The 21,017-nt window shown below is 52.5% G+C and overlaps 1 protein-coding gene across 2 annotated transcripts in view; it reads left to right on the forward strand.

Moving 5' to 3' along the window:
* The first annotated feature begins 590 nt into the window (after window positions 1-590).
* ABCG1 (ATP binding cassette subfamily G member 1) overlaps window positions 591-21,017 on the forward strand; it is a 53,168-nt gene continuing 32,741 nt past the window's right edge. For both annotated transcript variants that reach the window (XM_065877021.1, XM_065877022.1), the window contains exons 1-2: window positions 591-632; window positions 7,147-7,390. In XM_065877021.1, coding sequence (XP_065733093.1) covers window positions 591-632; window positions 7,147-7,390 — 286 coding nt within the window. The remainder of the gene's footprint in view (window positions 633-7,146; window positions 7,391-21,017) is intronic.

A 21,017-nucleotide genomic window follows, 5' to 3' on the forward strand; every position in this document is an offset into this window, starting at 1 on the left:
CTGCAGTGGCGGGGGAGGGGTCGTTGGAGCGGCCATCTCTCCTTTAGTTCTCACGCTCCTACGTGGCAGAGAGATGCCCAACAAGGAAAAAAGTGCCCTCCACCCTCCCCCGCCAGACGCCTCCCCTGGCCCTCCCTGGCCCGGCACTGCAGGCTTTGAGGTGGCAGTCCTGGAGGGGGACCCCCGCTGACTGACCGCAGGGGGCCTGGGGTCGCTGGCCCAGGCCCCGCGAGTTTACGAACTCGGCGCCTCCGGGGCCGGGGCGGACCCTCGGCAGGGGAGCGGGCAGCGCGAGGAGCCGGACTGCCTAGAACTGGGGCAGCCGCGCCGCACAGGAGCAAAACAAGAGCACGCGCACCTGCCGGCTCCGCCCCGCCCCTGCGCGCCGGCCAATCGCGGGTCGCGGGCGGGGCCGGCGCGGGCGGGTCGTGGGCGGGGCCGGGGCCCCAGCTGCGGCCGGAGCCGGAGCCGGAGACAGAGTCCGCGCCCGGCGCAGCCGCCGAGCCTAGGGCGAGCGCAGCCTCTTGCCCGCCGCCCGTCCCCGCCGCCCGCAGCCTCGTCCCCGCCGCCGCCGCCGCCGCCCCCGGGGCATGGCCTGTCTGACGGCCGCTTTCTCGGTCGGCACCGCCATGGTGAGTGAGCGCATCCTTTGGCCCCGGGGCTTGGTTCTGTTCTCTAGGAGAATAAGAAAAGCACAAAGACCCGCACCCGCACCCTGACACCTGTCCCCCGAGCCCCGGGAGAGGCGCCCGCCTCCCATCGCCCCCCGCCCTAGCTACCTGGCTCCTCGGGATGCCCCTTGCAGCCGAGGATGCGGGGAAGGCGGAGGGGCCAGGAGAGGCAGGGAGGAAGGAGGCCAGCAGCCCCACAAGTGTACTGATGGCCTTGACCTCGTCTGCCTCCGGGTGAGGGGCCTGGGGCCTGGGGACCCGGAGTGTACTGGGGCGGGGCGGCAGCCCGGGCCAGAGGGAAAGGGGGCCCCATCCCTCTGCCGGCGCGTGCGGCCAGAGCCTGGGGAGCGGGCGCCTCTCGCGCTACTCTCCGGAGCACCGGCACTGTCTGGGGGAACAAAAGAGAGAGGCGGTGGAGAGCCGGAGCCCGTGCTGCCCCTTCGCCCTCGGGGACAGCCTCTCCTGGACCTGCTCAGGAGGGGGCGGCGGAGTCATGGGGAGGCAGATGAGGGCCGAGCCTGGGTACCTCTGGCCACATTTCTGCACCCTGTAGAGAGAATAGGGTGGGGACAGAGGCACGCATCTCACTTTTCCCAAGGGTGCCAGCTCCGTAGGGGTACCACCGGCTGCAGGCGCATTCTTTGCTAGACACTACTACAGTAAGTGCTATTCCTCTGAGTGGTCAAGAGTCTCCACTTGCCCCTTTAACATATCTCCAAAAAGTCACATTAGGAAAAAAAAAACAAACTAACCATCGTCTCACCCATCCTAGGGCCCTTCATTTCTATGCCTAGCACGCCGACAGTGCAGTTAGGTACCTCTGGACCGATTTCAGGTCATCTGAAGTACAAGTAGAAAGCATTCCGTATTCCAAGCCCTCTCGCCCTCCCTATCCATCCCCCTTCTATCCTTTGTCTATGTATTTACTATCCTGCTAGTCACTTCCCTTGAGCTGTAACCCCACCGTGCACATCGGTTTTCCCCTCCACCCCTCGCCTTTATTTCATTTTTAGCATCCCGTATTTGAAGTCAGCAGGGCTCAGCAGGATTTGACCGACAGTTACCTCTTGCCTTGAGCTCAAGAAAAAAAAAAAAAAAAGAAGTAGCCGGGTTTCTGCGCATGCTCTGCTCTGACAACTGCATCCTATGATTCCAAACAGGTTACTGTAGAACATACCGAGCCTCGGCAGCTTATTATATAATGATTTTGTGTAAACCGATACAATGGGGCCTCGGACACATTAAGGAGGTTGGTAGAGCAGGAAAGAGCCAGGGGCAGGGGGACGCACAGGCCGGGTCCCATCTCTGGGCATGTTCTGCCTCTATGACTTAGCTTCTCACATATAAGAGGGATCAAAAAATGAAAGAGGCAGTCCCCTTCTCATGGCATTTGCTTTTATCTGGTTGCATGTTTGGGTAACACTTGGCCATTCTTCATTTCACCCGTGTTCATTTCTTTGGGATTCCTAAATGATGGTGGTAATGGAAAATGAAGGAGGTTAGTATTGTTAGTTGTGGGTAAAGAAAGTTTCAGGTCGTCGAGATACTGGGTAACTAACTCTTGAAGCCCTTTCAAGACTGCAAAAGTAGCTCATACATGTGGGACAATAATGAATCAGAATGTTTTAAGGTACAGGTGTTTTTATGTCAAGATATTTTGGATGTTACGTTATGGTTGGAGACAGCCCCAGAACTCAGGTGTTTCGTTCGTGTGGAGGTGCCAATGGCTGAGCTCATTTTTTCAGAGAATGTTGTTTTGTGTGAAAACCATTCTCCCTGAAAACCTTGTGCTTTTTTGTTTTTAATTTTAAAAATTCTACCCAAGTCATAAACAGAGCCCTTGGGAGATACCCAGGATCCTAAACTTTGCTCCGCGGTCCAGCCCGGGGCTGGCTGCCAGGTGTGAGTCTGGAGAAGGTGCCTTGGAGGATGGAAGAAGCACCCACATGGTGTTTCAGAGTCCCTGAGCTGGGCTGGGCGGGGCAGGCAAGGGCTCCCAATGGGGACTGGTATTTGGGGCTGTTGGAAGCCAGATTTTGGACAATGAGGTTGGCATTCTAAGCGACCATGCCAGTGACACCTACCCTTTGCTTAGTTAAGGGCATGACGTTTGGGTTCTTTTCCCTTAGGCGGTGGTCTTGAGGATTCTGGACCAGTACGTTCTCCTCTAATGTGCCCAGGGTCCCAGGGAGGGATCTGCCCTTCAGCTGCAGGGTCTGCTGGTCTAGGTGGGCACCATAACTGGCAGCAGTGAGAGTGCACGCCTGGAGCCTGCGAGTTCCTCTTGGCTCTCCTCCCTTCCCCCAGATGCTGTGGGGCAAGTTTCTATCTCCAGCTGGACTTCCCTGGGTAAAGAGAGTGAAGAAGCTTCACAGTGGCTCAGGGGCTCTCTGACCATTACAGACCCTCCCCAGCTAAACAAGCATCTCAGTATATTAGCATTCAAACTGAAATCAGTGCCCAAGAAAATATTCCTAACAACAGCGGGCAGGAACCGTCCAAATAGGGTCTCCTCTGCATTCCACACCTGTGAACGGAATCACTAGTATTTACCAATTTTTATGCAGCACAAATTGTGTGTGGAAGAGGAGGTCAAAGACAATGCTTCAGCGAGATAGGGAAGCGAACAAAGAAAGGGAAAGAATGGGGAGGGAGGATGTATTTGTTTCATCTTTAATGAACTCAGGAGGCTAAGGACAAGCTAGCTGTAACCTACATCACCGGCGGCTCTCATCTGAGGATGTGTTTCCAGAGAGCTGGTCTATTTTGGAGTGACAGCCACTGCCACCCATCAGATAGGATTTCAGAATTTTATTAATTGGACACCCATAGCGGAAAAGTGGGTGATGGCATGCACCGCTTTGGTGTCGGTTGCTTTAGGGGTAGGGTTGTGTGGTCCCCCATTCTCTTGTGGATTTCCCTGCAAGGGACGGGGGCTGGGATGACCCAGGGTCCACTACAGCTTGCCTACAGAAAGCCAAGCAACGTCCCGGCGCTGCTGGGGACTGTTCGGGAGGACCCGTGCAGGCAGGGAAGCTGCAGAGAGCTGGACCCCTTAACGGTGGGGTCTCAGGCAGGTGAGGTGGTCTCCTCGTGAAATGGAGCGGCAGAGGGTCATACCCCACCCAGCCCCGGCCCCCGGAGAGCTGTGGAGACAGAGGAGGAGTAACCCGTGCAGTCTGGAGTTTAATGAGCGCGCTGTAATTGTGCATTGCTGCACGAATAGTCGCTACTCTTCCTAATTGCTTTCCTACTCCGCGGGAGGTATTAATGCAAAACTGTGAATAGTAAGTACGGGCCTCTGGCTTCACTCTCTCGCTCCCAAATCAGTTTACTCCCCCAGCTTTGTCCTACTGGCCCGTCCACTTGTCTCCCTCCCCACTGCCCCCCGCTGGTGAAGGCCACGCACCCTTCCCACTGCAGGCGGCTGCAGGAGACGTTCTCACCGGCTCGCTGGTCTGCTACTTCCGCCTTGAGATGCCTCCGCGGCCCGCAGACACCTCCTGATAAAGTGCACATCCCTTAACAAGCTTTGCAAGCCCTCCACCGTGCGGACCCCGGGTGCCTCGCTAGTCCCACCTTGTTCCAAAAGCCCCTCCCCCCTCCACAAATCAGAACTCCAGCCCCTGAATCTCAGATCTCCAGCTGTTCCGCTGTCTTGCTGCCCGAGCCTTTGCACGTGCTGTTCCCTCGCAGGGAATGTCGGTCGTGAACGAGCACCCCTTCCCCACCCCACCTCGCTAAGCTCACCTCACAGTTTATTTCCTCAGAAACACCGGGTATCCCCACCCAGGGCCCCCACTGCATTGCGTGACCCTCGTGGGTCCCTGCATCGTCTTGTTCTAGCTCTTGCCCCTTGGCATTGAAATTGTTTGCGGCCCAGTCTTGGACTTGAGCGAGCTGAGGCCATAGGCCACGTCTGTCTGGCTGACTGCTGATGCCCAGGGCTTTATCTGGGCTGTGAGTGAGTGAATGAGTGAGAGGATAAATAGACTTGGAGTCTAGACGGGCAAGTCAGACCCTCATCATAATCCAGGTCTGGCATCTGCTCCAGCTGGCAGGTGGGTGGAGTCATGGCCGTTTGTCCCTGTATTCGTGTAGGTTTCATTAAAAAGGGAAGACCCGACCTGTCCCTGGGCTATCTCAGGGGTTGACGCGAGTGGTGGGTGCTGGGGGAGAGTGTGGAAGGTCCAAGGTGGCGGGAGGTGGAGGGGGCCACGCCCTGGGGAGGGGCTTCTGGAAGCTCCCGCCCCCAACTGAAGACAGAGCAATTGGCTCTCCCGGCGTTAGGGCCAGTGCCCCGGCAGGACGCGGGTCTGGAAGTAGACGTCTCACCTTTCCAGGTAGGGGTGAGGATGGACTTTGGGGACCAGGCCTGGAACTAACTGTCTCACCCATTGTTCTGTCCACTACCCACCCCCCACCCCCCAGCAAAGCCAGGATTTGGTGTTTCCAGGGCCCCTGTGGAGTCAAACGGGGTTATAACCCTGGGACAGCAGCTCGTGTTCCCCAAGAGCAAGACAGGTGGGCCCAGGGGTGGCATTTGGTGCTGCTCTGGGTGCTGGAGCTGCAGGTGCACGAAGCCAAGAGCCTGCTGAGCTGGGGCAGGGCCTCCTGTTGTTCCTTCAAGGGGTGCTGACGCAGGACGCACCTGACAAGCCCGGATGCAGAGGCCACGCCCTGCAGCGCCCTCCCGGGAGCCGGAGAGGCTCTGAGGAGGCCCGTGGTCAGGCTCAGACAAACCTCCCCGATTATGCGGAGGATGCGCGAACGTACTCCTGCTTGTGTTTGAAGCATTTCTCATCCTCGGTGCCAGCGGCAAACCAAGATTAATTTTGTCAGAGTTTTACTCCGCACTTTAATTTTTAGCCACAGAATGTTATAGTCAGCTAAGTTTTCATGCGTTTAAGCTTTCCAGAGGTAGGAGATGCCTGGGAGGTGTGTGTGTTGTGTGTCTTTTTCTTAAACAGCAAAGCAACATTTTCAAACAGCACAAGAACCGGAAACCCCTGTGCCCACATCTCCCCATCCCCCTATTTGTGTTTTAAGGATTCAGAACCTCCAAATCGTCCAAGATTTCCACGATGGAAATAATGCGGAATAATAATAATGGAAATCCTCTTCAAGGATGCGGTCACGTACCCTCAAGAGGCCACTCTAAGGCGGGGGAGGGCTTGTTTCGGTCACTAGAGTTGCTGGAGTTTATAAGGGTGTTTATGGATGATGCATTCTCTGGTTTTGTTTTAGCCTTTTGTTAGGAACAATAACGATCAAAAAGCCATCAACTTTAAAGAAATACCTCACAAGCTGTGGAAAAATAACAGTAGGATGTTATTTAGAACAAGCAGCAGTATGGCAGCATCTCCCCAGTCCTACGGCCATCAGAAGGGCCTGAATTATCAAAGGTGGCTGTCCACGGGCTCTCCAGATCAGGCTGACTGCCTGCAACAGTACGGAGGAGTGTCGCCAGGGGCCACGCTTTGGGCACTGTGGAATGTTCTGTCTTGATTCAAGAGGCAGCTAGAAAAAGCACCGCGCATTATTCATCCACCCCAGGGTTCTTCTGTGTTTTGGAGGTGCCTAAGGCATATTGACTTGTCCGGCCTTGCCAAGCCATTAGAAAGAATATTCCTTTCTTTGCTTAAAGACCTTTGATTCTTGGCTTATCTGTAACAGTTCAAAGGACTCCCAATGGAAGCTTGAAAAGCCAGTGTAGCTATGTATTAGGTATCCAGGTGATGCAGTGGAAGAGGCAACCATTTTTTCAAGGTGACTCATACTGGGATCACTTCTGCCCCTCACTTGATCGTAGAGCTCAGAGCAAGTTCCTTAAAATAGTCTGTGCCTCAGTTTCCTTGTCTGTATCCCAGAGAAAAACAAATCAACCTTTCGAACACTTCAGTGCCATTATGAAGGTACAGTGAGAGAGGAGAGCTGTAAGGGATTTGGAAGATTTACAAGGGAAACACAAAGGCCATCTCCTACAAACCCCGTCCGTCCAAGTGGTATCACTGCTCTTGAGAAATGTCTATGCGGTTACGCCAGGAAGGGACTAAAAGAGCTCATTGTAAAGCTTTTTCAGTTGTGCATTTCTTAGCAACCTCATGCATTTTTATGGGATTTTTTAGTGAGTGGACTGCAGGCAGATAATTTTTAGGGTGGCTGGTGTTTCATTCTTTGAGACAGGTGATGTATTTATCAGTTTTGTGATTAGATGTTAGGATTCCTAAATGAGACGGTAGATCATAGTTTGTCTTTAGCATGTTTTTAGTAGAAGAATAAGTGAGGGCCGGGGAGGAGGAATTCGTCTAGGTGAGCATCCTTCCTGTGACGCTGGGGGCACCATGGAGGGTGAGAAGCATTGATCGATGACTCTGACTGATCGATGGCCCTGAGCCTAATGGTGAGTCCCTGTGGTCCTTCCCGTGGTGTAACTTACGCCTCCTCTTGGTGCTTTTCCTCCCCATCTTTCTAGAATGGTAGCAGTTACCCTGCAGCAATGACAGAGCCCAAGTCAGTGTGCGTCTCTGTGGACGAGGTGGTCTCCAGCAGCAGGGAGGTCATAGAGATGGAGCTGCTGAACGGACATTTGAAGAAAGAGGAGAACAGTCTCTCAGAGGCCCAGCGCCTCTCTTCCCTGCCGCGGAGGGCGGCTGTGAACATCGAATTCAAGGACCTTTCCTACTCGGTCCCAGAAGGTCCCTGGTGGAGGAGGAAAGGTAGGGCGGGGGCATCCAGAGGCGCAGGCACCTCGGAGGAAGGAACAGGTTGTTTGGGAAGATCTGGGTCTGGAAGCTGGGAGGCTGATTCTCTTTCCAGACTCTGGCTCTGCTGTGGCCAATGTATGTAATTGCTTTATGCCAGATTTTTCCTCACTTATGATATGAACAGATCAGATTAGATGACTCAAGATTCACAGCATTTGTTGTTTTTTTTTTTTTTGACTGAAGTATAGTTGATTTACAACGTCGTGTTAGTTTCAGGTGTACAGCAAAGTGATTCAGTGATACACAGATACACACACATATATATATATATATATATATACACACACACATATATATAAGTATATATATATATATATATATATGCACTTTTCCAGATTCTTTTCTATTATAGGTTATTACAAGATATTGAGTATAGTCCCCTGTGCTATACAGTAGGTCCTTGCTGTTTTTCCATTTTATATACAGGAGTGTGTATCTGTTAATCCCAAACTCCTAATTTATCCGCCCCTCCTTTCCCCTTTGGTAACCATAAGTTTTCTATGTCTGTGAGTCACACACTGGTTCTTAAGCTCTGATATGATCACACAGTTTGACCAGGGTCCATGTGTGCCAGTTTCCTGTCTGCACTCGGAGGGTCCTCTTTACTGGATGCCGTTAATGTTAGTCTTTCGAGATCGGACTCTTTTTTTTTAATGTTTCAGAGCAAAGTGGAAGCCAGGTGTTTCCTCCCAAGCTTGAAGTGTTGAAAAGTAACCAGTGACCTATAGTAACCTCTCTGGAAACCAGACATGTATGTTTACAGATCTTGAAAGGACTGTCTCATGGGGGGCGTTGGTGGGCTATCCATAAAAACAGAAGAGATGACGGAGCGGGTGGGACTCGGAGGTCTCGGGAGAGCCGCGCACACAGGAGTTTGCCGCCAGCCTGTTGCATGTTAATGGAACTGATGACTGACGGTATTCTGAGTTTTCTCAGCAACGTGGATGCTCCTTTGCCAGCTCTAGGTTTTCAAAGTGTGTGGAGTTAATGCCTCCCTGGGTTGGTATTTTTTTCTCGAGCCTGACCGACTTCTTCCCGTGGAACTCGCTCCGTGTCCCCCACTGCCCCGTGCACCCTCCATGTATCCATCTTTGGGGGGGGGTGACTGGGAGAGGACGTGCTACACATCACCCAGAAACAGTGGTCCTCAGTTTCTAATGAATCATTTAAAACAATTTGAAAATCTATGAGGAATTTGGAACAAAGTGACTCAGGTACCCCCGGAACATCCTGGAATATTGGGGTTGTTTAGAGCTCTCAACTTCAATCTAGATTCAATCCTTCTTCCTTTTTGAAGAAGACCCACCAAGACTCACGTGTTTACTTTTCATCTTTCTGCCCCTTATTGCCTTCATTTTGCTTCCTGCTCTCTTGACGTGAAGCAGTTGAGACGGTTGGCGTGGGCACCCTGGAATTCCTTGGAGCCATGATTTTAGAACCTTGATTGACTGGTCCCTGGGACCTTTGAGCCGAGCTGGTTGTGGGGTGATTTTGTGTCTGTTTGCACAAATGGGAACAGATCCCAAACCTCCTCAGCGGTTGATACCATAGCACTGTTATCTGAGACTCAACATTTTCAGAGGGTGCCAGCCTGTTTCGTTAACAAAGAAATTCTGTGAGAGGCTCAGGGTTGGGCCCATTTGGTTGAGCCTCTTGAAATTTCAGCATAAGGGTCCAGCCTTTTCCTTCTCCACTTGAACAAAGATTTGACCGAAACAATGCACTGAGCGACCAGGAGGGTGTCGTGAGGTTTTGACCTGACGTGTCTCTATAGACAAACGGCGGCAGACCTGTGGGCCACGTGGGCAGGTTTCTGTCCACGTGTTACGTGTGGCCTTAGAAACGTGGTCATGATGCTGAAAACGCTTGGGTGGGTATCCTCGCAGGTGAAGGCTTGAAATGCAGAAATGCACATGTTTGAAAACCACGGCAGAATCTTGGTTTGAAATCCAACCCTGCAGGTGTTCACCTGGGGCTGGCAGGTGAAGAATACCATTTCCTGGTCGGGTGTGCGGCTTGCCCACCCTCTGTTCTCTACGTGTAAGAACTGGTCACACTGATTGTCAACAGTGATGGCCTCTTAATTAATGAGGGAGGAGCCACTACCGTCCATGGCCGGTGGCCTCCTAGGAAGCCCCGCCCAGATGGCTGCCGGATAAACACCTGCCCTGCAGTAACCTGTGTGGGCTCAAGCGGGGAGGAGTAGAAAGTGGGCCCCCCGGGACCTGCCTGTGAGTCAGAGATGGCTAGGGCTGGAGAGGAAGTCGGGCACCGTCAGTCTGGCGTGTCCACGTGTTTGGTTTCTCAACCAACGAGGCCTGACTTCACTGTCTGGCTTCCTCCTGGCCTCTTTCTCCACCCCAGTGCCTGTGTCCACTTCCCTCTCTGTGCCCATTCTCCCGTGCAGCCCCATCGTTTCTTCTGTTCTTGGTACCCTCTCAGTTCAGAATTTAGATGGTTTATCACTGCCACATACCTCGAGGGTGTGGGATACCCGTCCACCTTCTCACTGAATAGAAAGGAAGCCGCGTGTGAAGGGCTTGCCCGAGCCTGAGCTGGGAGCTAGGCCGGGGGCTGGGTGGTGGTTTCCGACGCTTGGGCACCGGGCAGCGCCTGGGGCAGGGCATTGGGGTGCCAGGTTCCCCACGGCCATAGGGAAGCTGTGCTCCTTCTCCAGGCTCGGTGCCCACAGATGCTGCCGAGCTGGCAAGCATTCCCCTTTTCTCTTGGTGGTAGTTTTATATTTCGCGTCGCCTCTGTGGGATGCCCAGCGTGATGCCAAGTGTGACCGAACTTTGGGGCAGGAGCTTATGCTCTTACTCCTCTGACCATATTCTGTTTTTCTGTCTGTATCAAGTCAACAGTCTTTTGGTTTTTGGTTTTTGTTTTTAAATTCAACTTTATGTGCTGAGCTCATTGTAATGACCACAGTGAAGTGTGCGGTGAAGGACAAAGGAGCCTGAGGGCTGGAGTGATTCGCTCAAGGTCGGAGCCAGCAAGGTCCACCATCCAGCCGTCGGATTCCTAGTTCAGGCTTCTTTCCATCACGAAGACACTGGGCCACTCCAGTAAACTCTAGGAAAGCCGTTTTCTCCCAGAATATGGTGCTACAACACACAGAATGCTGTAGCAAAGCCTGGCACTGGGATTAGAATAATATTAAAAACTCCTACACAGTTATTTTAAAGAAAGAAGACGGAGAAAGAGAGCTTCATAATCCTTAGTAGAAGGGTCGTAAGTAACTCCACAGCAGTATTTTGAAGAAGGCAAATGTCAGGCACTGATGCTTTCTAATTCTTGAGCTTGACAATTGCCAGGCATTGACTTCAGCGTCGGAGAAAACAACTTGTATTTTCAATTCTAGCTCCATTTTCACCATATGGTTAATGATGGCTCGAGAGGAAAATCTGGATCGTGTCATAGATTCCTAGTAGACAACATAATTGTGAAAGGAACTGTTCTCAGGAGAAAAAAAGTACACCCCAAGGATGATTTCCCTGGCTTCTGGTACAGCGATTACTTTCCCTCAAGGAATTCACTCACATAGCCTAAGTTGATGGGACAGATGATTTGGAACAATGTGGACTCCGGTGCCGTTACACAAACTGTTGTGTCGAGGGACGTAGGGGAACAATCCGGCTTGATTGTCCTCACCCACCCCAGTGTGACTTATTTTTGAAAGCGGCTTTTGCTCCCTGGATGGTAGACACTGCGTTGGCGTTGGTAACATTTAGGACCCCTTGTTAAGAAGAGAATCCACATTGTGAAATGCTGAGGTGAAGCGGAGAAAATTCTCCACTCAGACAGCACTCTCGCTTTCAGAGCTCGTCCACACAGTGGAGTTGAGGGGGTACTCTGGGTCGTCTGTCCCCCAAGGAGACTGGAGCCATTTGCATTTATACAGTTCAAGCAGCCCTTTGGTCCAGTCGGCTCAGGGGCCAATTCTGTCCTTTCAATGTGTGGAGTACACGAAGTTCAGAGATATATCCCAGGTCACAGGAGCAGGGGAGGTGGGACGTGAAGGCAGGTCTGGGGGGCTTGAGGCCACAGGACCTGACAAGACACCTAGTAAACATCCGGCCCCGATGTGAGCACACAACGGGACCATTATGGCACGGATGTGCCTCACCCCATTTTACAAAACCACTGGGGGCGGCCTTGACTGTTACCTCTGACTCATTTCCCCTTTAATCGGCCTGCTTGGATGTCAGGCACCTCTGCCTTTCACAAGGACCCATAAAGAGGTTTCCTAATCCCATGGAGAGGCTTGGCTGTCCTGTCTCCTCCCCAGGGAGGTGAGGCTGGCATGCACGGCATGCTTTGCGCAAACAGGTGACATGATTCTTAGAAATGAAATAACACCTCCCAAGATTACCTTGTGGGTTGAGAACAAGAGTAATATCTGAGGGTTTGGAGAGTTTTCTTTACTCTTCCCCAGCCCAGCAGGGGCCTCAATACAGTAACACTCCGATGGAATGGGACAGCACCTCCTACTTTGAAACCGGACCCTCCAGCCTCATCCTTGCCAAATGCCAGGATGGAGCTAAATATTCTAGGCAGCCCCCCATCAGATTATCTGTACTGGTTTGCTGCTGCGCTATAAAAATGCATCTGAACACCCTTCTCAAATTGAAGTTTGCTTTCTCTTAATTTCCATGGCAATTTCACAAGGCCTGCACTGACAGGCCGGCTAAAATGAGTAGAATGTGCCATTAAAATCCCTGTCAGCGGGCTTCCCTGGTGGCGCAGTGGTCGGGAGTCCGCCTGCCGATGCAGGGGACGCGGGTTCGTGCCCCGGTCCGGGAAGATCCCACACGCCGCGGAGCGGCTGGGCCCACTGAGCCTGCGCATCCGGGGCCTGTGCTCTGCAACAGGAGAGGCCACAACGGGGAGAGGCCCGCGTACCGCAAAAAAAAATAAAAATCCCTTTCAGCGATTCCATTAAGGGAAGACTGGATTCCAACCCAGCGCTAGGAGACTTGATCCAACCGACTGGGACAGGGGTGGGGAGGGAAGGCCAGAGAAAGGGAGAATCTAGAAATCCCAGAGCAGAGAGGGGGCTCCAGAGGGGGAGCTGCGCAAGTGCAAAGGCGGGTTTCTCTTCCCCAAGCATGAATGAATTACTTTCGTACTTCTTGGAAGCTATCGTGCTAAGGTGGGCTTTCTTTGGGGTGCAAAAGAAATGGCTTTTGATACTCTTCCTTTGTCTTTATTTGAGGCTGTGACTGGTCTTATAGTGCAGTGTGGCAAACCTAAACCTTGCTTGCCAGGGCTCCCTGCTTGAGGCTGGGGCTTTACACTGGGAGCCCAATGACCCCAGGTCACCTTGGTGAACGCAGATGGCTGGAGACCTCCTCCCATCCCCTCCCGGGCCAGTTCTCAGACTCTCAGTGGCTTCCTCTCAGGCCCATTTTGTGATGAGGTCTTCTGGAATAGTTCTGTACCTCCGTCTTATATGCTCCGAAAGAGGCTTTATAAAACTGTGGAGGATGGGCTGACTCTCAGGACAGATGGATGTAGCGTGACCATGTACAAAACCAAAAGGGTTTGCTAGTTTACAGCAGAACTTGAACATCCAAGGGGTCTAGGTGCCCCTTCTCCAGCCAGCCCCTTCTCTCCCTTGGAGCACACTGCATGGAAGCCAAACCGTCACCAGTTGGGACATGGAATCAGGGGTGCGTGATTCAAGTGTGGCTCTATCAGGTTCAACAGCCCCCGTAGACACGGCACAAGTGGCCCTGCCGACACTGGCTCTTCTCCTTTGCTTCACTGTCAGGCCACCCCCGTCGCCTTCCGATTGGCAAGGCACAGTAACACGTTGCTGTTTTTCCAGAGAGTGTGCCTGGTCCGGAGCCATCTGGTCTCTTCAGTGTGACTTTGCAGGACTGTGTTCTGCTCAGTGGGGGGTTGGTGTCACTATCACTTTTCAAGGACATTCTTGTGACACTCACTTTCACTTGCTGGGGGGGTGCCCTCCTGCCTTCCTTTAACACCCCCAAATATGCTGACACCTTGAAAACTTCCCATGCAGGAACTAACGTCCTCTCTTGTAAACCGGAACCGAATCCATCAAGGCCAAGAAATAACACAGGGTGACGTTCTGCTGAGCATGAAACCATTTCTTTTGTCTATAAATTGGCAGAAGAAAACGTTTAATAACCATACACCTGCTCTTTTTGAGTTCAGTTGTAGAATCAACAGATTTGTTTATTTAAGGACCAAAGGTAACCGCGTGGGTCAGATTAAAAAAACATTTGGAAAGACTGAACCGTACAAACCAGGGGTTTGTAGAATGGAGGTACATGCTCTATAAAACCCTTGCTGATGGAGTTCCAAAGCCTCTATAGGAAAGCTTACATTCAAGTGAAATATCTCTGATACTGAGTGTTTTTGCCCCTAATTTGAGAAAAGGCATCAAGAGGAGTTTTCAGAGTGAAGGATGGAGGCTGATGCACCTGCAGGGACCCGGCCTGACCCACAGCCCTTAGTTTGACTTCTCACTTTGTCAGCTGTGTTGTCGTTAGTCACCTTTGTGCTTGTGGGGTAAATGGCATTCGGTGTCAAAATTAAGACGGGCCAGAGTGATTTCAAAACTGTGATTATGTCCAGCTGAGACCTATATTTAGAGCCAGAATCCTGGAGCCCAAAGGGTCCTGGGAGCTCCCTCATCTGACCTCTCACCCGTGGAGCAGTCCCTCTCGCCCCATGACAACGGGTGGCCAGCTTGTCTGGGCAGCAGCCAGACCCTGACATCCCTCTGCGTGGCCAGGTCCGTGTCTGCACGACTCTTATTCTTAGAATTCTGTCTGTTGAGCTGAAATCTCAATTCGAGTCACGTTCGTTTGTTGATCCAAGTTCTGCTTTTTGGAATTCTGCAGAACACGTACAATCTTGGTCTTGAAATGAGCTCACCAATTGGGAGGAGAAAAGCCTAACCATGTACAAAACAGGTACATCAAGATCCAGGGCTACCTGGCAAGGAGGAAATAAGAAGCCTGTGGTTTGTGGAGGAGATGAGGCTGGAGTCCTGCTTTGGGAGCAGGTACCACAGTGGCATCCCTGGGGGCAGGGCAGCGAGCGGGGGGGCGGGGGGGGGCCCTGCTGGAATGTTCTTGGTTTTGGTTGTGAACTGGTAAGGGTGGAGACCAACGGAAAAACAGAACCTGGGTGACTGTTTCTGTTTCTTTTACTGTCATAAGGTGAGCTGATGCGCTCAGACAAAAAAGTCCCTCGCCTTGATAGCTCCACTGCCTATCTTGAAAGCGAAACTTTTAGCAGGAATTTTATGGGATTTCTCAGTTTTTATTTCTTCCCTCCCACTTTTTTGGCGGGAGAAGTGTCTGGGTTTTTTAAAATTAAAAATAACTGTTTACTAAGCAAATGCTGTTTGCTTTAGCACATTGTCTCATTATGTGTTCCCCGGAAAGCCACGGGGCATTATCAGTGTGGACATTACCCGGGAGAAAAGGAGGCTTAGAAGGAGGCAGATCTCAGGTTCAGGCTTAGACCGCAAGTCCTAACGACCTGCCTCTCAACAAGCTCCACTGAGAACCCTTCTCCCTTTTGTCATTTCGCAGGTCCACGTAAGATGCGCTGTTTTTCTCACCTTTTCTTTGCGGGTGACAAACACAACCCCAGACCCTGGCGGCAGCAGGGGTGCCACAAAAGCGCTTCTCATCTGCTGCGGAAGGGGACCCCCAGATTTCCTTCATGAGCTGGGCTGGGAGCAGTTCTGGCTTCCATCGTGAATCAGAACTCCGTCCAGCTGGCTGGGGTCTGTGCAGGGAGCCTCTGCTCGCCCTGCCTCTCCAGGACGGGGTTATCAGCCCCCCTGTCGTCCACCCCTACGTTCCTTCCAAGGGCGACCGGACCGGCTTGTCTCGAAGGAGCGAATTCATTCTGGCCAGGACCACCCCCGCCCGCCGAGAGGGCTCTTCCGCCGGCTTTAAAAATGGAGTAAAAACCCATCTCTTTTCTTGGCGGGGGCGGACGCTGACTCTGCAGGCATGGGGCCCAGGGCGACGTTTGCGCTGTCCCAGCCAATCGGCAGGGACACGCCTGCTTTCAGATATAGATCTGGCTGAGGGTTCGGCAGAGGCTCCCTGGAGGTTTTCGTGCTCCTCGGGAATCCTAAATTTTCAATAGTCGAAAGATAAGAGCACGGCCGGCCTAGCTGCGGGCCGGGCAGGTGCGCCCCGCTGCGCGTGCGCAACGGCCGCCGGCCGCCGCCACCGCCGCCGCCGCCCGCGCCGGGGTTACTACCGGTCAACGCTCGCGGGTAACCTCGGCGGCGCCGCGCGATTGGCTGCGCGCCGGGCGCTGTTGCTAAGCGCGAGCAGAGGACGCCGAGCTCCTAGGTCCGGATGCTGCGGCCCCTCCGAGCGCCTACCCCCGACTGGGGCGCCCTGTGCACAGCGGACCCCCGGGCATGCACTCCCCACTGCTCCAGCCCAAATCCCTCGAACACCTGGGCCCAGAAAGTGGGAGAACCTTTCCAGTAGCCTAATTTTGCTCTGGAGGCATCACTAAAATGTATCTGAGGAATGGAGATATTTCTTACCCAATGATTATTATTTTGATGCCTCTAAGCATACTTGGGAACCTTCACTGGAATAGAAGTAGCACATAGATATTTAGAAAGGCTGTCCTCAGGGAAATGGCTGGCGTCCTGTGCAGTGTCTCGGTCCTTACCGCTTTCAACAGAATGGGGAGGCTCCATGAATTTTCCAGACTTCTACTTAAAGTGGCAAGTGGGGCCATTGGGTCAGGTGCATGCGTTTCCTGTGAGACAACCGAAACCTGAATCCTCAGGAAATGTTGTTTTGCTTTGTTTTAGGTTCTCCCTGTGGGTGAAGTAATGAGAGGCAGGGCCTCCCAGTTTGGGCCAAGCAGATGAAGCAGTCAGCGTTTACAAATGACCAGGGTGGATTTTGGAATCCTGGAATTCCCTTAGGAATCTGAGTGGCAGGTCCAGTAAGTGGGCTGGAATCCAGTGTCACGCTGCAAGGCTGCCGCTTCCCTGATCCCTGCTGACTCACTTCTGTCCTGGGTGTGTTAGCGAGGCTTAGAGAAACAGCAGCTGAACTTTAAGTGTGCTTCCCGTAGCACCCAGTACACATCGTGTGCGCGCGTGCGTGTGTGTGTGTGTGTGTGTGTGTGTGTGTGTGAGAATCCATACATGCGATCATAAATATAAACATGATTTCTACAAGTTGGGCTCCGTTCCAGCGCCTCAAAGGCCTGGGATGCCTTGGTGGAACTGGAGGTGCCATGCTTTGCCTGTCCCTGGGAACCAGGGTCTTCCCTAGACACCCGGCCAGTCTGGTTCCTATGGGCTGAATTTAGGTGACTTATGAAACGTTCAATGCCATCATTCATATGGCTCCTGACCAAACACAAGGAGACGGGGAGCTAATGATTGTTCTCATGAGAACAGTCTTGGGTTTTACTTGGTTGCTTATTTGATTTCGTGATTGTACAGTTGACATAAACCTACCTAGAAAGTATGGTTCTCAAATCTCTGAGACTCACTGACCTGAAGGTTGGATACAGGGCTCAGAGATGGTGGTGGGTAACTTTTACACACAAATTCCCTCTTGTGTTTTCCTGAGATGCGGCTGGTGAGGTGGGTGAGAAACCTTTGGAAAAAAGAAGGAAGTGCACATTTATGATAGCCGAGACGTTCCGTTGCTATAAACAATGACAGTGCTCGTTGCCAACACAAGCACAGACTATATCCAAAAGCTGGTTGAAAAGTGGGGACCCCTTACATTTAGTTTCACATTTCATGAGAGTCCCCGTTGAGACTTGGAAAGGAAGCTTGTGGGTTTCCTGTTTCTAAGACCTGCGTGTCAGCCTGTCCAGAAAATGGTTATGTCCTAAATGGTATGAGAGGGTACTGTCTAATCATGGGCTTCTGGTCTACCCTGTAAGTTGTCACAAATGTGCTGCATGCCTTGGTCCAAACCCCACACCCTTTTCTCATCTCTGATTTTTGTCTGGCTTAGAGAGGAGGATGACAACTGTCATCTTGTCCCTTTGTCTCTTCTTAAGAGTGTTCTTAGTTTCAGGATTGGATAAGTCTCTAGAAGGTGCTCAGCCTGGCCGGAAGGCTCTCTGTGGGCCACTTCCTCCTTGTCTCTTTTCTCTGCAGCCACTCTGCCTGTGCCCGCCAGCTGGACCGCCTGCTGCAGAAATGGCTGCTTACCCAGTATCTGTGTGTTCTCTGCCTGGGCCACACCCTCTGCCAGGAACCCTCCCTGCCTCCCCAAGGGGGAAAGCCTGCCCTCATCCATCCTTACCTCCGGGGCCAGGGTCCTTCCTGGGCACCTCCCTACCCCTCTGCCCTACGATCATAGAACTCAGTGCCTGATTTTATGTGTTTCTTCTTCTGAGCTTCCAAGCAGGGGCTGTGTCAGTCACCCCTCATCTCTGCCGTCTACCCCAGGCTTCACTCAGAGTCGGCACCCTCTAGGTGTCTGCCAGATGAATGGATGAAATAACAAAAATCTGAATCACAGTACAAGAGCATATGCTTTTACCCCAGAAGAGGTCTTAGGAGAAGTGGGGAGGAAAAGCAAGAGCCTGAGGAGATGGACTGTTTTGATCTCCCCTTGCTGTGTCAAGCCCGTGAGCCATCTCTGACTAGCCATGTAGGAAGTGGTCTCTAGGTGCTGCTTCCTTGGGGCAGCTCAACCGCTGGCCTCAGCTACAGCATCGTGGATGGGCAGGCGGGGTGCCGGGCAGTGGGGAGAGCCTGGATTCTGGGTCAGGCAGCCTGCTCTTGAAGCCTGGCTCCACGTGGTTTGGGGGCCTCGGTCTCTCATCTGCAGAATGGGGCTGATAAGAGTGCCGGTCTCAGAGGGTCGGAGTGGGGAGTGACTGTGACCCACGTGCACACAGTGGGGCTCAATGCTTTTTAGTGTGTGGGTCGAAGGTCTCTGAAGGGTTGGGTTCTTGGCTTCATTAAAGGTTTGGCATAATAATAATAATAAAATAATAATACAGCTCATGCGCAGTTGGTTGCCGTCTTCCCAGCAGCCCCGTGGGAAGGTTTGCTTACCCTTGCCCTGTGGTTCAGAGCAGTGAAGTCCCTCGTGCAGTCGTCCAGCAGCACAGAAGTGCCGTCTCTTGCACGGCATCCAGGATCTCTCATCCAAATGCCTGGAGCTTCCTGCCCTCCCAGAGGGAGACAGCTGACAAGCTTCCCCAGGGATGCTCTCCGAGAAAATTTCTATACTGTTCCTTCTCTACCGTGCCCCTGGGCTTCCTGCTCATGGCAGCAATTAGGACTAAATCAACCGAGCGTTTCAGAGATGTGAACAAATGCCTCTTGGTAAGATGCATGTGCTTCCGTGGACCAGCTAGGTAGAGTCTATTCTACCCGGGAGGTCTTCCAAGAGCTTTAGGTTACCACCCGAGGAGGGTTGCATGGTCCAGACATTTACAAGGAAGCGTCTACACTTGTCGTTACTGGATGGAAATTTCCACCGTTGGAACGAAGCTACCCTCAACCTTACACTTTAGGGCTTGGCCTCAGGAGTGAAGTTTGTGTAGGTTACCTTAGGAGGATGTGAGGTTTCATCAGGTGCCGTGCATTTTAGCCTGGTGGCTAGACTTCGACGATTCAACATTAAGTATGTTGTACCCACTGCTCCAACTGGCAGCTGCGGGGGTGTCGGTGGTGAGCGAGGTCTCAGCGTGGCAGCGGCGTGGCCAGCACAGAAGGCTGTTCTTGGAATTGCAGGTATTGAACGTGAAAGCCCACTGGCTGCAGTTTTGTAGAAAATGTATTTTCCTTCCTTTACAGTCATTCTGAGACTGTATGAAAGTCTGAGAATGACTTTACAGTCATTCTTAATGTGTACCAAGAAGGAGGTTAAGATGAATTGAATTGTATGTGGGGCTTGGTTAAAATTTTCCTTCTTTCTCTCTCTGTTTATTTTAATAAAATGATTCCCCGTCTAGCGCCTTTTAGCAACATGCACTCAGCAGAGAAGGGGGTGGGGCTGGAACCGTGGCCTCCAGACTAAAAGAGTCAGGGTTCAAAACCCGGCTCTACCACTTACCAGCTGGGCAACTGGCTGAGTCACGTAACCTCCCTGGAGAAAGGGGTTATTAATAATAATAATACCCATCTTATTGGACCAAATATCTGGGTACAGGTGAAGCTCTGTGCCCAACATGTAGCATTTAATAAACAGTAGCTACAGTCCTTATGAATGGTGTTATATGGGATATGATAAAATAATAATAGCCTAGAGTCAACAGGATGTTATCATTCTAAAAGTAAGTTGGGGCTTTAGAAATAAAAGGAGTGAAGCTACGGTGAATGTTGGCTTAGCTGAGCATTTCCTAGGTGCGAGGGAGGAGGGGAAGGACCTCCCGAGCGAGCTCACGGGGCTGTAAGTCTTGTGTTAGAGGGAGGGTCCAGCCCCGTGTACCTGCCTTGGGCTGCGAGGCCCCCCAGTGGACAGAGGAGGATGGCAGTGGTGTGACCAGCCTCGCCGGTGTCCCCACCACCTTGTCATTGACGAGGGAACCGCTGCTGGAGAAGCGTGAGCGACGCGTTCAGCCTTCCTACGAGGGCCACTAGGACCCCAGGCTCCCCCTCTCGGTCCTGCTTCCTGTCAAAAGATCCTTTGACCTCCCAGGCCCACAGGCATTTTTAATGAACTTGAAACGTTAAAATATTTCCTTCTTTCACGCATGTGCCCTGCAGCGTTGTCTTCGTCGAGAACGAGGTAGTGTCATCCGAGAGAAATCTGATGAGCTTGGAGGCTGTGGTGTGGGGATCCTGCAACCAGGGCTCACATCCGGCCCAGATCAAGCCTGCTCTGCGTCTCTGGGGACAGCAGACGGCCGTGACAAGTGGACACCACACTCGCGCACGCAGGGCAGTGCGGGGTGAATCCGCTGCTCTGGGACTTGGTCAGCCTCGCGGGGGTGGGGTGGCCACGTGGCAGACTTTCCAGCGGGAATCAGGGGCCCGGAGGCCTGTAATGGCCAGGAAGGAGCACGTGGATCTCTGGGAGTTTCGTGACTCTGACGCTCAAGGACTTGCTCTGAGAGCCCTGCCCACATCCAGAAGTGACTGGACTTGGAATGCGAGAGCCGGACGAGCTGGCTGGGCCACCAGGTTTCATGAAAACCTGTGCAAACTGGGCCTTCTTGGTTCACATGACGTCCGTGAGCTTGCTGTAGACTGAAGGGGGACACATCAGAGCTGTGTTTCTGGGGGGAGTTTGAAAATCCATAGGGTTTGGTAACGTTATACTGTTTGGTAAATGATTCCGTCGTATGGAGAAGGCCCCAGGGTGCTTTGGTCACTTTTTTTTTTTTTTTTTTTTTGCAGTATGCGGGACTCTCACTGTTGTGGCCTCTCCCGTTGCGGAGCACAGGCTCCGGATGCGCAGGCTCAGCGGCCATGGCTCACGGGCCCAGCCGCTCCGCGGCAAGTGGGATCTTCCCGGACCGGGGCACGAACCCGTGTCCCCTGCATCGGCAGGCGGGCTCTCAACCACTGCGCCACCAGGGAAGCCCTGGTCACTTTTTTTACAAACGTGCCTGCCATGGACCG

Source organism: Phocoena phocoena, chromosome 4 (assembly GCF_963924675.1).
Source record: "Phocoena phocoena chromosome 4, mPhoPho1.1, whole genome shotgun sequence".
Classification (NCBI taxonomy): domain Eukaryota; kingdom Metazoa; phylum Chordata; class Mammalia; order Artiodactyla; family Phocoenidae; genus Phocoena; species Phocoena phocoena.